Below are 15,527 nucleotides of genomic sequence, written 5' to 3'. Positions count from 1 at the left end.
AATGTATCTTAAAAATCAAAACAGTTGTAACTTTTACAATAGCCATGCTCACTGTAACTCTTAACCTGGAATGCTTCATATCTGCTGTGTCCCCTTCCTAGAGCTGGTTAGAAAATGGTAAGTATTTTCAATAAAAAAGGCCAAAAACCAAAATCCCTTTTTTCCCCTCAAAAATGTCCATTTTCATTTCTGTCTCTTTATTTATCTTTTTTTTTATTTTTTGCCATTGGAAAAGTGGGGAAGGAAGAAGGAAATCAATAGCCAGAAAGGAGGAAAGCCTCAAACTAATCAATATTTTATTTGCAAGAAACAAAAAAGTTCAGAGTTTTTAGTTGTTTGTCTTTGTTTTTGTCAAGGAAAGAGAACATGAAAATATTCACAAACGGTTTTGTTTTTTAGAAAGACAATTTTTCATTGAAAATAAAGTTTCAAATGACATATTGTGACCATCTCTAAACCTTGTATTATTTATCTGTCTCCTTTTAATAGTCTTGTAATTAAATAATTTTTTCATATCAACACACTGAATTATAAGTTCATGAATTTATAATATATGCATATTAATGAGTAATACCACATTTAACTAAATAAAACCAGTGGCGTCATCCAGGGTAAAGATGGGTAAACTCTGTTCACCCACTTCTCATTTGGGGTATATGGAGTTTAGTTTAAGTTAGTTTACTCACTTCTTTTTTTTATCACTATACCACTGTTAGGACCTTGTCCAGCAATGAATATTAACACCAAGGGAGAAGGATCTTGGGTTGTAATATGAAAGAAGAGAATAAAGAATCTATATAAGCAGATTCCATGATTGTCACTCTGAAACCTAGATTGTCTGTGGGGTCAGTGTGAAGCAAAGGAAACTGCTATAAGTATGGATAAGCACTTTTTTTGTCCAAATATCAGCAAATTCAACCATCAATGGGATTTCTGGTCTGTTACCCTCCAGTGTTTAAGTTCTCAGTCATTTACAAAGGACACCTGTGTGATAGCACAGGCTTTCAGCTACATTAAGGCAAGTATCTATGCTATACCAAGAGTCCCAGACCATTGTGATATCAAAGGTAATTCAACCAATTATCACCATTATTCTGCAGCTAATTTGCAGGCAACAATTTCATGGGTTGTATGAGTGAGACTGTATAGATGGTGGATTACTTGGCCCAACTGCCAGAATTCTTAGAGAAAGAGCTTTCACGTACTAGCATATAGATACATCAGTTGTTTTTAAGGTAGCTATGGCTGATGAAATTCACCCTCACATATTTTTGGAACTAGCTACAGCAATCTCTGAACCATTAGAGATTATCTTCAAGATCTCATGGAGGACAGGTGAAATTCCTGTGTGTATTATCTGGGAGTGTAACTAGACCAACAGCAGTGTTTTGAAGCCACAGTGGTCAGGAAGGCCTACATCAGGCCAAAAGGGCATGATCTTATTCTCTAGATGCATATCCTGCTACCAATACCTTCATGGGGTGAAATACCAGATACCAAAGGGCTCTTTAATCTAGCAGAGAAAGGCAAAAACAAACACCAATGGCTGGATATCAAAGCAAAAATGTTCAAATTAGGCATAGTATTTTTAAAAGTGAGGTTGATTAACCATGGGACAAACTCCCAAGGGAAGTGATGGATTCCCCCATCTCTTGGTGTCTTCACATCCAGACTGGATGTGTTTATGGCACAAACACAGATTATGGGGCTCAGCACAAGGATTACAAGGTGAAGCTCTCTGGCCTGGTGTTATACAAGAAGGTAGATGAGATGATCTCATGACACCTTCTGGCCTTAAAATCTAGGAATCCATGCCTTTGTCATTTGGAGGCTAGGGCTGGGATTTCCAAAGGAGCCTATAGGAGACTGGGATCTCTTTTCATATCCTTCCTCTGCCACAGATTTCTTGTATGACCTTTGGCAAGTCACTGTCACTGGGATTTTCCACGGGGCCCAAGAGGGCAGGGCTTCCTGGAAACTGGGGCCTGATCCAAAGATCACTGAAGTAGGGCTAGTTGAAAATTTTCCTACTTTACTGTTTGTTGAATGAAAATTGGGCTTTTGCCTAAATACATTTTTGTTCATGAAAAGTATCTGGTTTCCAAGGATTTAAAATCTGGTCCTATCTCCCTTCCTCCCACTACCTCCTGGGTATTTCCACTTACAATAAACCTTTTTCCCTGTATCATCCTTTGCTGCTCTCTACCAGATTATTTTTAAGGCATTGAAATTCAGTGGGATTTGGGCCTTTAAACCTCTTTGAAAATCCCAGATGACTCTCCACAAAGGGGCCTCATCTGAGAGCCCGTTGGAAGTTGGAGCTGGTGTACAAGATGGATACCCACTCCATAATTTGTGTACCCTGTAGACAGACCCTGGAACCTGGTTGCAATGTAAGATACTGCTTTTGACCTCCTCAGCACTATGTGGCCTGGGATCAGCTTATCTGAGAGTCCACCTCTCCCCCCATGAACCACTGCAATAACTGTGAACAACAGAAATTCTGATGCTAGATATCCCTGAGTGTAGCAGGGACGAGGTGGCTGGAGGGGATTCTCTGCAAAAGCATGGGAGCTATGGAATGTCCTCCACTCCTGTTCTGAAATAACCCCATGATATATCAACTCCTAGGGTGCTCTCAAAAGCCAATTTGTTTAGCTAGCTGTTTGGGGAGCATTGAGATGAGAGGGCTAAGACATTGCTTGTTCTATTGAGTTATCATTAGTATCTTATGCATTTGAGGGAGGCTGAGATATGAAAAAAAGGGAGGATTCTGATGATCTAGTCTGACCTCCTGTAAAACACAGGCCAGGGATCTGCCCCAAAATAATTCCTAGATTATTTGTGGCCTTAAGGCATCACCACAGTCAACTATTAACATCCTCTCTGCTTTTTGTCCTTTCTTCTGGTGCTGACCTGGATATTACATAACAATGTCAGATGACTCCCCCTTCTCTCCAGACCCCCCAACCAAATACACACCCCAGAAAAGAAAATTAATTCAATCTAAACAATTCAAAATCAATATCCCTTACCCAAAACACAGAGTTGGTTTTGATTTTAAACCCCAAAAGGGAGAAGAGCCAGAGACTCCATTAAAGCTATGAGGGACTTAGCAATTCCTGTACATTTTATGTTGAAGTTGCCCAGACACTATGGTGAGGGGCCATAGTATAAATCCCTGCGATTCACACTGAAATCTTTGCAAATCAAGAGACAAGGTTGTCAATCTGTGTGGTCCCACAGCCAAGATGCTACATTTCGATGGAGGAAGCCTGGGGGCTATTCCCAGCTATGCCAATGCCCTATTTAATGACACTATGGGAAACAGATCCCTTCTCTGTGCCTCTGTATAATGGGGATAATGATACTGGCCATGCTGTGTAATGTGCTTTGAGATCTACGGATGGCAAACGGTCTGTTAGAGCTAAATGTTATCATTAAAGGCATGGCAACTTATTTCTCATTTTCTTGGGCTCTTGACACATGCATAGCACATATGGGAAAAGGAGATTTCCTTTGGTATTCAAATGCTGCTGGCATTGGCTTTGGTGTTACACTGTTCTAACAAACAGCACAGTGTTAATTCCCTTGTGAAGGTAACTCTAAGTGCTCACCAGTAGTAGGGCTCAAGGGAGAGCCCAGCAGCAGGAAGGGCCAGAGGAGGCTGCTGTACCTTATAAACCCTGCAAGAATCCAGAGCAGGAGTTGTATAAGGGTTTGTGTGGTGCAAACAATCACGCTGGGTGCAGGAGAGAACCAACCCAACAGCAACATGTAAGAGTCTCTGGAGGAACTGAGAGGGCAAGACTGACAGGAAGACCAGATCCGGTCACAGTTGATGGAGAGGTCATTGCTTCCTGTTGAGGTTAGTGTTGCCAGTCTCAGGGCAATCCCCCAGTATCTTCCTTAGATACAGCCATTAATCTGAAAGACACTCCTCTTGGGCAGTGTCCTCGCTCTCTGGGAGCTTTGCCTGAGTGATGACTTTAGCATCTCACCTTGATGTATTTCTTGGGAAACTGATGAAACTTAAAAGAGATCTGTCTATACACACACATACCTATATATCTCTTTATCAAGTCCTTTACACGGCCATCTATTTCTCTAGCTATACCCTTACACATCTATTTATCCCTCTATTGAACCTCTTAAACAATCCCCCTATATATCCCTAATAATCCCTCTATCCACCCTTTACACATTTCTCTCTCTTTCTATCCCCTTAAACATCTATCTACCCCGTATAAACACCCTTCTGTCTGTCTATCCATCATCTTACACATCCCTGTCTATCTGTCCTTCACACTCCTGCTCTCTGCCCGTCTCTCTCTCCCTAACATCTCATCTCATTCTCAGGGAACTTTCCACCTCAGTTTCTCAGGCACCTCTCCAGACTTTCTTGTGGGGCTGATTCCTATGCACCTCCTCAGCCCAGTCTTGGGAGATGACACAAGTCTGCCACTGAGTATCTTCTCCCTGGATTGCAGAGGTAGTTGAGGGCATGCATCATTTCTTTGGCGGTACTGAGCACCATGTAGGAATGGGGTGTTGTAACCTTAGATTTATCTATTCCCAGTTAGTAGTTCAACGATAAACAATAAAACCAACCTGAATTCTTTAAGGTTTGAGCCTCCAGGGCGGTGATGGATAATTCAGGTTACTGGAGCACTGGGAATGGCACAATGAGCGAAACAATTAAAAGCTTTATTTAGAATAAACTGGTTAGCTAAAGCGAGCAGGTATTGCAATATAGTCACATGCGGGATTATATACGCACACTCTAAAATGAAATGACACCCTTCCGGGGTGATGCTTTCTCTCACCATATCTTAATGGGCATGTCTAATGTAAAATTAGACTATTACCATTCATGTAATCACTTATAATCATGCCCCTTGATAAACTAACATTCAGTCTGCCTTTTGCCATACCTGTATTTCTGCTACCATAGTTAATTATTTCCTAGTTTCTCATTGTTTTTTTATAGTAAACATTGTCTTAATTAACATCTGTGTAATTCCCATATGAAGAGCTACCAATATGGATAGCATTTTCAAAACCACTAGCATTTATTTAAAAGACTCGTCAAAGCCAATCAAGACCAAAACCTACTTACACCAGGACCAGGGGTTCCATCCTAAGATATTTCTAACTTGTCTTGAGTTGTCCCCATTCACTTTACTCATATTTTAGAAAGCCTTGGCTATTGTCGCGCCTGTTTTTTTAGGAAAGTGCATTTTGGATCTGTTTACATTTCAATGCCTTTCTGTAGAACATAAACATGTATCATTTCTATAGGCCACCTAGTAAATTGGCATTGCCTTGAATAGCAACTGGAAATCCTTACAGATTAGGAAGCAGGGGCATCTGTGTAACAAACGTTGCCTGGCCATTTATTGCTCCATCTCAGTTTTTAAGAGGAAGGATACTCCAGTGATTATGGCACTCGTCTGTCATTGGGTGACTTGGGGCTTGTACACACTAGTGCTTACTTTGGTATAATTTATGTCGCTCGGGATGTGATTAAGTCACCGCCCTGAGCATCATAAATTACACCGACCTATGTGCATGGGTGGCACATAATAGGGGCTGAGGGAGGACAAGCCTCTCTAAACCTCCGCTGATGCTCCCTGCCGGGCATGAGCCACAGCGGGGTTCAGAGCCTCTGGGTGGCCGGGGCACAGGGCGGCTTGGATGGGCAGGCACTGGGGCCAGCTCAGGTGGGCAGGTTGGCTGGGGCTTAGGGCGGTTTGGGTGGGCCAGGGCTTGGGGTGGCTTGGGTGGGTGGGCTGGATCTCTCTGGCTGTGGAGGGTGGCTTTGGGCTTCTCTGGCCCCTGGGAGCGAGAGTGCGCGGGGTGGGGTAGTGGTGGGGCCTAGGTGGAAGGGGCAGGACAGGGAGCTAGCCTCCCCAAATGGGGGGAGGGGATTCATGCGCCGCCCATGCCTAAGCACCAGTGTGGACAACGTTATGTCAGCAGGAGAAGCTCTTCTGCCAACATAGCTTGGGGAGGTGGCATAGAGCATCTACATTCTAGCAACGCGACAGCGGTGCAACTACATCGGTACAGCAGTATCGCTGTAATGATTCTAGTGTACACTAGCCCTTAGTTTCTCTTCTCTGATATACCACAGCCTTCCTGTATAGCCTTGAGCAAGTCAGTCTGGGCCAGATTTTCAAAGGTATTTAGTCACCTAATGGGATTTTAAGAGCATTTAGCTACCTAAAACCTATTTAACTCAATTTAATTAATTAATTATTAATATTAAATAATAAAATAAATATAAATAAATTAATGAATTTAAATCAAGTTTCCCGGAGGCTTTCGAAACTCCCACAACTCACACAAATATGTTTGAAATTTGGCCCTGGAAGCTTTCTGGAAAATATGTTTTAACCCTACACAATTAGTTGAGCTCAGTGCAGGGCTAACTGGGGATGTTCTTTGCCATGTGTCCTAGTGGACATCAGACGAGATGATATAATTATCCCTTTTGGTCTTTATATCTATACATTGACGAATGAAAGAAGTTGAGACAGGTGTAGAAAATAGGGCTGTCAAGCAATTACAAAAAATAATTGTGATTAATCATGCCATTAATGGCACTGTTAAACAATAATAGAATACCATTTATTTAAATATTTTGGATGTTTTCTACATTTTCAAATCTATTGATTTCAATTATAATACAGAATACAAAGTGTACAGTGCTTACTTTTCATTTATTTTTATTACAAATATGTACATTTTAAAAAACAAAATAAATAGTATTTTTCAGTTCACCTATTACAAGTACTGTAGTGCAATCCCTTTATCATGGAAGTGCAACTTACAAATGTCAAATTATGTAGAAAAATAACTGCATTCAAAAATAAAACAATATAAAACTTTAGAACCTATAAGTCCAGTCCGTCCTACTTCTTATTCAACCAATCACTCAGACAAACAAGTTTGTTTACATTTGCAGGTGATAATGCTGCCTGCTTCTTGTCCACAATGTCACCTGAAACTGAGAACAGGTATTATCATGGCACTTTTGTAGCCTGCATCCCAAGATATTTACTTCCCAGATGCGCTAAAGATTCATATATCCCTTCATGCTTCAACCACCGTTCGAGAGGATCCATGCTGATGATGGGTTCTGCTCAATAACAATCCAAAGCAGTGCGGACCGACGCATGCTCATTTTCATCATCTGAGTCAGATGCCACAGGCAGAAAGTTGGTTTTCTTTTTTGGTGGTTAAGGTTCTGTAGTTTCTGTGTTGGAGTGTTGCTCTTTTAAGATTTCCGAAAGCATACTCCACACCTTGTACCTCTCAGATTTTGGAAGGCACTTCAGATTCTTAAACCTGGAGTCAAGTGCTGTATCTATCTTTAGAAATCTCACATTGGTACCTTCTTTGTGTTTTGTGAAATCTGCAGAGAAAGTGTTCTTAAAATGAACATGTGCTGAGTCATCTTCCAAGACTTCTCTGACATGAAATATATGGCACAATGCAGATAAAATAGAGCTGGAGACATACAATTCTCCCCCAAGGAGTTCAGTCACAAATTTAATTAACCTATTACTTTTTTTAACCAGTGTCATCAGCTTGGAAGCATGTCCTCTGGAATGGTGGCCGAAGCATGAAGGGGCATATGAATGTTTAGCATAACTGGTATGTACATACCTTGCAATGCCGGCTACAAAAGTCCCATGTGTACGCTTGTTCTCACTTTCTGGTGACATTGTAAATAAGAAGTGGGCAGTATTGTCTCTCGTAAATGTAAACAAACTTGTTGATCTTAGCAATTGGCTGAACAATAAATAGGACTGAGTGGACTTTTAGGCTCTAAAGTTTTGCATTGTTTTGTTTTTGAGTGCAGTTATGTAACAAAAAAAAATCTACATTTGTAAGTTGCACATTCACAATAAAGAAATTGCACTATGGTACTTGTATGAGGTGAATTAAAAAATACAATTTTTTTGTTTATAATTTGGATAGTGCAAATATTTGTAATAAAAATAATAATATAAAGTGAGCAGTGTACACTTCGTATTCTGTGTTGTAATTGAAATCAATATATTTGAAAATGTACCAAAACATCCAAAAATGTTTAATAAAGTTTAATTTGTATGCTATTGTTTAACATTGCAATTAAAATGGCAATTAATTGCGACTAATTTTTTGAGTTAACTGCGAATAATCTACAGTCCTAGTAGAAAAGTAATAAATTAACAGTTTTGCTGCTCTTTGGGTGGGCTGGAGGGGAATCTGTATCCCAATACCCTATGCCAGTGGTTCTCCACCTTTCCAGATTACTGTACGCCTTTCAGGAGTCTGATTTGTCTTGCATACCCCAAGTTTCACCTCACTTAAAAACTATTTGCTTGCAAAATCAGACATAAAAATACAAAAGTGTCACAGAACACTATTTCTGAAAAATTGCTGACTTTCTCATTTTGTCTGTTTGAAATTGTAGTTTGTACTGACTTCACTAGTTTTTTATTTAGCCTGTTGTAAAGCTAGGCAAATATCTAGATTAGTTGTTGTACCCCCGGGAAGACCTCTGCTTACCCCCAAGGGTATCGGTACCCCAGTTGAGAGTCACTGCCCTATTCAATATCTGGGTGTGAAGCAGTCCCTTGGCTGACACAGGATATAAACTCCAATCAAATTTGCAATCTCAATTTTTATGGAAACAAATGGAAGGAAATTGATTGAGTCTTAACCATACAGCAAACTCTCTAAATGATTATTGCTTTTTCTCAATCACCAGTTACATCACACAGAGAATGGCAAAAGTGGAAACCTACACACACCTCATGGAGAAAGGAGAAGGGGGAAATCAAACATTTGTCACAGAATTCATCCTGATGGGATTTGGGAATCTTCCTGAACTGCAAATTCTTTTCTTCCTGCTGTTTCTAGTGATCTACATAGTCACCGTGGCTGCAAACACTCTCATTGTAGCACTAGTTGTGACCGATCAGCACCTTCACTCCCCCATGTACTTCTTCCTGGGAAATTTGTCCTGCTTGGAGATCTGTTGCAACTCAACCATCCTTCCCAGGATGCTGGCCAGTTTCCTGACTGGGGACAGGACCATTTCTGTTACAGGCTGCATTGTGCAGTTTTATTTGTTTGGTTTCCTAGTGACCACTGAGTGTTATCTGCTAGCTGTGATGTCTTATGATCGATACTTAGCGATATGTAAACCCCTGCACTATGTCACCCGTATGAATGGCAGGTTCTGTATCCAACTAGCAGCTGGATCATGGCTAAGTTCATTCATAGTTCTTACCATATTAATGTGTTTGGTGTCACAATTAGCCTTCTGTGGCCCTAATGAAATTGATCATTTCTTTTGTGACCTCAGCCCAGTGATCAATCTCTCCTGCAGCGACACCAGTCTGGTGACACTAGCGACCCTCATATTCTCCTCCATAGACACTGTTCCCCCATTTCTGTTGACCCTGACATCTTATGTTTACATCATCTCCACCATCCTGAGAATCTCTTCCACCTCTGGGAGGCAAAAGGCATTTTCCACCTGCTCCTCCCACCTTATTGTGGTTACAATCTTCTATGGGACCTTAATGATTGTCTACATGTTACCAAACACTGGTGCACTCAGAGCCCCAAACAAAGTATTTTCTGTCTTCTACACGGTCTTGACACCCCTGATCAATCCCCTCATCTACAGCCTGAGAAACAAAGAGGTCAAGGAGGCCCTGAGGAAATTTCTGCAGAAGTATAGGGTGTTCCCATGAATTCAGAGAAATTGATTGAAATGGGAATAAATCAAATCATTAGTCAGGAATGAACCATCTACATGGTCCACGTTCTTATCAGTCAAAGCATCCTGAGTTTTAGGAAGAAGATACAGAGGATTTTATTTTTAAAGTTGTATTTATTTAGGTAAACAATGGCAGATCCTCAGCCAGTGTCAATTTCTAGAGGGCCATTCATTTCTACAGTGCAATGCAATTTGAACCAGGCAATTATCTTCCTCTAAATATTTTTTTTTAAAATCCCATCCTGAGCTCCAGCTGTCTTTGCCTAAATAAAAAATACAGTCAAGTGCATGATGGGAGATTAAAGCATTCTTTTTTATATTCCCAGTATTATTTCAGTCTCTCTACCTCTGGCTGCCCACGGTTTTTGTTTTGCAAGGAGATACAGGAAGAGTGAGGAAAGTGTCTAACCCTATAATGTTCAAAGGTGGGGTTGGCAGCTTGGCATCCAATCTTTGTTGAAAGACAGTGGGAGTTGAGCATCTAAATTTGTTAAGATGCCTTGAAAACCCCAGCCTGTATCTTTATTGATTTGTAGACATTAATAATCAGTTAAGTTTGAGGGCTTTCAAAGAAAATTTAAGAAACAAAGCCAACACCTACTCAAGTAAACAGAATGGTTCCCATTGGCCTCTGTGGGTCTAAATCAGGCTATTCATCCTCAGTTCATCATCACCTTTCCAACTGCAAAATAAATATACCAGAAACTTACCGGTTGGCTCGACTGTTTTCTGTTGAGTATTAAGTGATAATAAATTTTATTTTCTGTTTTCCTCTTGCATTTTTATGTATTTGTTGACACATTTTCCGAACACTTGTTAGGGTGTTTGAGCTATAACTATGAGAACTTCCTAATCTATATTTATTATATTCTTCGTTTATTATTTCATTCAGACAAATGCTTTGAATGTCTCCAGTGAAACAAAGGCGGGATCTGTTTAGAAAAGATGGCGGAATTTTTTTTGTCCCCTATGGAAAGTTACTTTTTTTTCAGGATTTGTTCAAAAGACTGAAAACCCTCAGTCTGAAAACTGTTGATTTTAAATTCACTCTAGTTCTGATTATTCATCCACTATGTGTAATATCTTCAGAAATCTACTTTTCCTAAGAAAAACAAACCAGTTAACAAGTGACCAGCTGGTCCAGTCAAAATATGGTTATGTATTGTCATAAAATAATGGGTTGAGTTTTGTCTCTTCCTTTTTTCTGTGTTGCATATTTTTTGAAATAATAATCTAAGCCTTTTAACATTGTCACCAGCCTATTCCATTTGTGGTATCATGTTTTCTTCCTATCTTGGATTCTCCATTAGCAGTTTTAGTCTTTGGAAATGATCCCAGATTGCTGAGATGACACAAAGTTAAAAACTGTTTGGAATTCTTGTGATAGAAGCCAATATCTGTACATCACCAACATAAGCCAGCTAATATCTGCAACTCTTCCTTATATTGAAAGAAAGAACTGTGCCAGGCATACAAGAAGACCAGGGAGGCCAACAGTCAATCCAACACTACGCCACTGACCTGCTGCTTATACAAATTGCTACATGAGATACTTGGGGAAAACCCCATCACTACCCCACACACCACCATGGATACCTCAGAGGAGCCAGAGTCACAGGGCACTGCCATAAAAAGCAAGGAGGAAGAGGAGGTGGATGAGGGGGTGACATGTGAACAGGGGGTCCAGCTATGCTGTGAGCCAGAACATGTTTGAAACCCCACCACAGTCCAGTCAGTCCTGGCAGTACAGATGAAGGCATCTCGAGTAAGTGTGCCTGGACAACAATTCTGGTGTCTTCTGGGGCTGGAGTACCCACAGAAAAAAATAGTGGATGCTCAGCACCCACCATCAGCCCCCTAGATCATCTCCTCCCCTCCCCTTCCCTCCCACCTGCTGGTGGGCCCTGCTGATCAGCTCCTCACCCTCCCTCCCAGTGCCTCCTGCCCGTTGTTTAGCAACAGTCAGGTGGCATTGGGGCAGGGAGGAAAGGGGACGAGCAGGGGCAGGAAGAGAGAAGGGAGGGGGTGGAAAGGGATGCGAGTGGGAAGAGGCAGGGGTGGGGTGGGGATTTGTGGGAAGGGGTGGAGTGGGGGCAAGACCTGGGGTGGAGCAGGGGTTGAGCACACCCCCAGGAACTGGCGAAGTCGGCGCATCTGTAAGTGTGTGAATGGATTTCCTATAACAATCATGTATCAATGATGCCCCTGCCCCGCACTTAGCAGGACATAGCTTTAGACTTTTTATGAATTTACTTGGACTAGAAGAAGTAGCAGTACATCCAAGGAAGGTAGAGTTGTTATCTGCTTCTTATTTACCTATGGAGTTAGATCAAGGCAGACCATGTGGATATGTTTGTTTATGTACACGGGGATGTCCCTTGAACCCTCTTGAGAGATCTCAAGGCAACGTTCATGGAGGTACTCTGCAACCCTCTCCTGAAGGTTTCTAGGGATGGCAGCCTCATTTCTTCCTCACCACTAGGACACTTTCCCACCCCAGTTGGCGATGACTTCAGCAGGTGCCATTGCGTTAATAGGCTAGCAGCATACAGCCCTGGGTAGCTTCAGCATGCCAGCAGCAGCTGTGCTCTCTGAGACTTTTTTACCATAAGCTAAAATCACCGCCAACTGTTGAAAATGATGCCAGTATTCAGTGCCCTTGCCCTGTACACATAGTTTCATGCAACCAAACAATTACCACTACATCCCCCCCACCCTTCTCACCCCCAGTGGGCCATACTCACTCATGGCTGGGATTGGTGAGTGGGGCTGTGCATGGTCACTGTGAAGCAGAAGTGTCACTAGGGATGTCTCAGAACACCTGGGCCAGGTAAGGAGGAGAAAGAAGAGGACTCAGGATGACATATTCAGCGAGATCCTGCAAGCCAAGGCTGCATCGGCCCGCCTACAGAGGGCCTGGAGGGTGAACATTGCAGACGGCCTGGAGAAGGGAAAGAAACTGACAGGAGAATGGATGTAGCCTGATTCTTTAACTGTCAGGGACAGATTAACTCTCCTGGGGGCCCGGGGATTTTGTGGGGCCCCTGTCCAAGGGGATGCGGTCTCTGGGAAGGAGTTTGGATGCGGGAGGGTGTGTGGGCTTTAGGTGGGGGTAGGGAGTGGAGGTGCAGGAGGGGGTCAGGGGGTTGGCCCTTAACTCAGGCGGCTTCTGAAAGTGACTGGCACACCCCTCTGGAAGTGGTTCCTGGGGGGGGGGGGGGGCAGGAGGGCCTCCATGGCATGCTGCTGCCTGCAGCTTGTGGAAAAATACCCCACCCAGGGGCCACAGGGATGCCCTGGCTGATTCCGGGAGCGGTGTGGAGTGAGGGCGGACAGAAAGCCACCTTAGTCTCACTGCACTGCCCTTGGGACTACGGCCTTTGGGCATTTGTCCTCTTTACCACCCCGTCAGCGGGCCCGTTGCGGGGTCCCCATTAGCCTGAGGCCCTGGGCTGCAGCCCCTAGAGCCCCTGCATTAATCCGGCCCTGTTAACAGTTTATAATTGTATTGGTTGCTAATTGTTAAGAAGTTCATTAGCATATGGGGAACTCTGGGATGTACAGCAAAGACATTTGCACTGAGAGCATAGCAATGTCTTAGCCATTTTTATTATCACCGTTAGTAAAGACAAGAAAGCTCCAAACCACATAAACAAAAAGCAGTAATATAGTATGAGGAATATCTTTGGTGTCATCCCTTGCTCAATATATACTCACACCCTTCCTTGGGGACCTGGTGGAAAGAGACACAGGGTCAGCCCTGTCCCTGGCAAGACAAATGAGTCCGATTGTCCAGATGCCCAGTGCCAGAGATTGGTGGTAGATGATAACCATGAAGAGTCAGTGATGGAAAAGCTAGCCCCTGCTACATAGCGGCTTGACCTGTTAGAGGGCCTGGATACTATCATGACTATTCATTCAGATGCCCAACCTCCCATGTCCATATCTAACTTCCCCACCCTCATCATTTTGGGGTACCTTTATTCATGCCTTTTAGTTCATTATCATATACGTCACCTATTGCTAAAGCAAGTTTGCGGGTAAACATCAGCCAATGATTCTATCCTAAAATATCTAAGCCCAGTATCAGTTCAGTGGTCCTGTGGTTGCCTGATATCGTTATGTACCAATTCCCTCTCTTGAGCAAGCTATTCCCAGTTCCCCAAAATCTAGTGTAACAGTCAGGCCATTTGATACATGCTAAGGTTCGTAGGCCTACTTTATTTATGCTAAGTTGCCTAAGCCAATGTCTTACAGGAGAGAGACCTGTAGGTTCCTTGCATTACTGCTACATAAAATAAAAAGGCTAAGCTAGCTCTGTGGGCTACAAGGCACAGGAGTCCAAGCAGGAAAAGCAGAGGGAGATGCCCCAAGACATAATGGGGTTTATCCAGCAGCAAATACAGATGCTGCAGATTCTTGTGGACCTACAGATTCAACAGTCATGGTCTGGCCTCCCTTGCAGTCAACGGAGAATTCCATTGCAAACCTCCCTACATCCTAGCTCAACATTTACATATGGCAGCAGAAGCCGCATTCATATCCCTACCGCTTTACCCAGGAAGACAGTAAGGACACCCACAGCTTCACATACACTGATCTGTGAGAGCCATGGCTGCTGTATATGAAGCCAAAATGGACAAGGATGTTCTTTCCCCATGTTACGTTCTGTTCCTTTAATTTATTTCAGACGTCTGCAGGTCCAGCCGATCGCGGCTCCCTCTGGCTGCAGGGCAATGGGGGCTGCTGGAAGCGGTGGCCAGTAAGTCCCTCGGCCTGCGCCACTTCCACAATGTGTCACTGTGGCTCCTTGTTAAAATGCTCTTTCAAGGCCTTCCTCCTCCTCATAGCTCTGCACTGTGCTCTTCTAATTGCCCATGTGTCTGGCTGTTCAAACTAAGCAGACCACCACTCCACATCTGCCCGCCACCCCTGTGGCATCCCCCTCACCCCGCTTTGCCTCACAGATCTTATGCAGGACACAGCAAGCAGCTATAACCATTGGGATATTTTTCTCACAGTGGTTCAATCTTGTGAGCAAGCAGTGGCGTTGCCTCTTCAATCTACCAAAAGCCCTTCAAAGGTCATTCTGCACCTGCTGAGCTGGTAGTTGAATTTTTCCTTGGTGCTGTCAAAGTGGCCACTGGACAGCTTAATGAGCCAGGGGAGCAAGGGGCAGACTCGATCCCCGGATCATTACTGTCATTTCAACCTTGACAGTGGTAATCTGCTGGTTGGGGAAAAAAAGTCTCTGCTTGCAACTTTCTGAACAGTCCTGTGCTTTTAAAGATACAAGTGTCATGCACCTTCCCTGACTAGCCAACACTGATGTCAGTGGAGCATCCCTGGTGATCCACCAATGCTTGCACAACCATAGACAAGTAGCCCTTTCTGTTGTTATACTATGTGGCAAGGTAGGCTGGTGCCAAAACAGGGATACGTATGCCATCTATTGCCCCACTGCAGTTCGGGAACCCCATTGCTGCAAATCCATTCTCTATGTCTTGCACATTACTGAGAGTCACACTCGTGTGTAGCAGGAGATGATTTGTGGCCCTGCACACTTGCATAACAATGACCCCCACTGCGTATTTTCCAACTCCAAAATGATTTCCCACTGTCCGGAAACAATCCAGTTGCCTCTCAATTGCCAATGCAGCATTCATTCTGGTGGCTGAGGGCTGGGGCGAGCTCAGCACAGATCCGGAATGTGGCCTTCTGCTTCTGTAAGTTTTGCAGCTAC

At 43.2% G+C, this 15,527-nt stretch overlaps 1 protein-coding gene across 1 annotated transcript; it reads left to right on the top strand.

Moving 5' to 3' along the window:
• The first annotated feature begins 8,810 nt into the window (after positions 1-8,810).
• Positions 8,811-14,356, top strand: LOC117885578 (olfactory receptor 11A1-like). Its single transcript, XM_034786842.1, has 2 exons — positions 8,811-9,730; positions 14,260-14,356. Exons 1-2 carry the CDS (start codon positions 8,811-8,813, stop codon positions 14,354-14,356), a joined length of 1,017 nt encoding a protein of 338 aa, XP_034642733.1.
• Positions 14,357-15,527: the final 1,171 nt, after the last annotated feature.

Source organism: Trachemys scripta, chromosome 12, assembly GCF_013100865.1.
Source record: "Trachemys scripta elegans isolate TJP31775 chromosome 12, CAS_Tse_1.0, whole genome shotgun sequence".
Lineage (NCBI taxonomy): Eukaryota > Metazoa > Chordata > Testudines > Emydidae > Trachemys > Trachemys scripta.
This window is presented reverse-complemented; position numbering and strand designations above follow the sequence as displayed.

Bases quoted from the DNA above. Each gene is read 5' to 3' on its own strand.
- LOC117885578 (XM_034786842.1), top strand. From the start codon at position 8,811: ATGGAGAAAGGAGAAGGGGGAAATCAAACATTTGTCACAGAATTCATC. The intron at 9,731-14,259 runs TCTGCAGAAGTA...AGTCAACGGAGA, and splicing joins AAGGAGGCCCTGAGGAAATT to ATTCCATTGCAAACCTCCCT.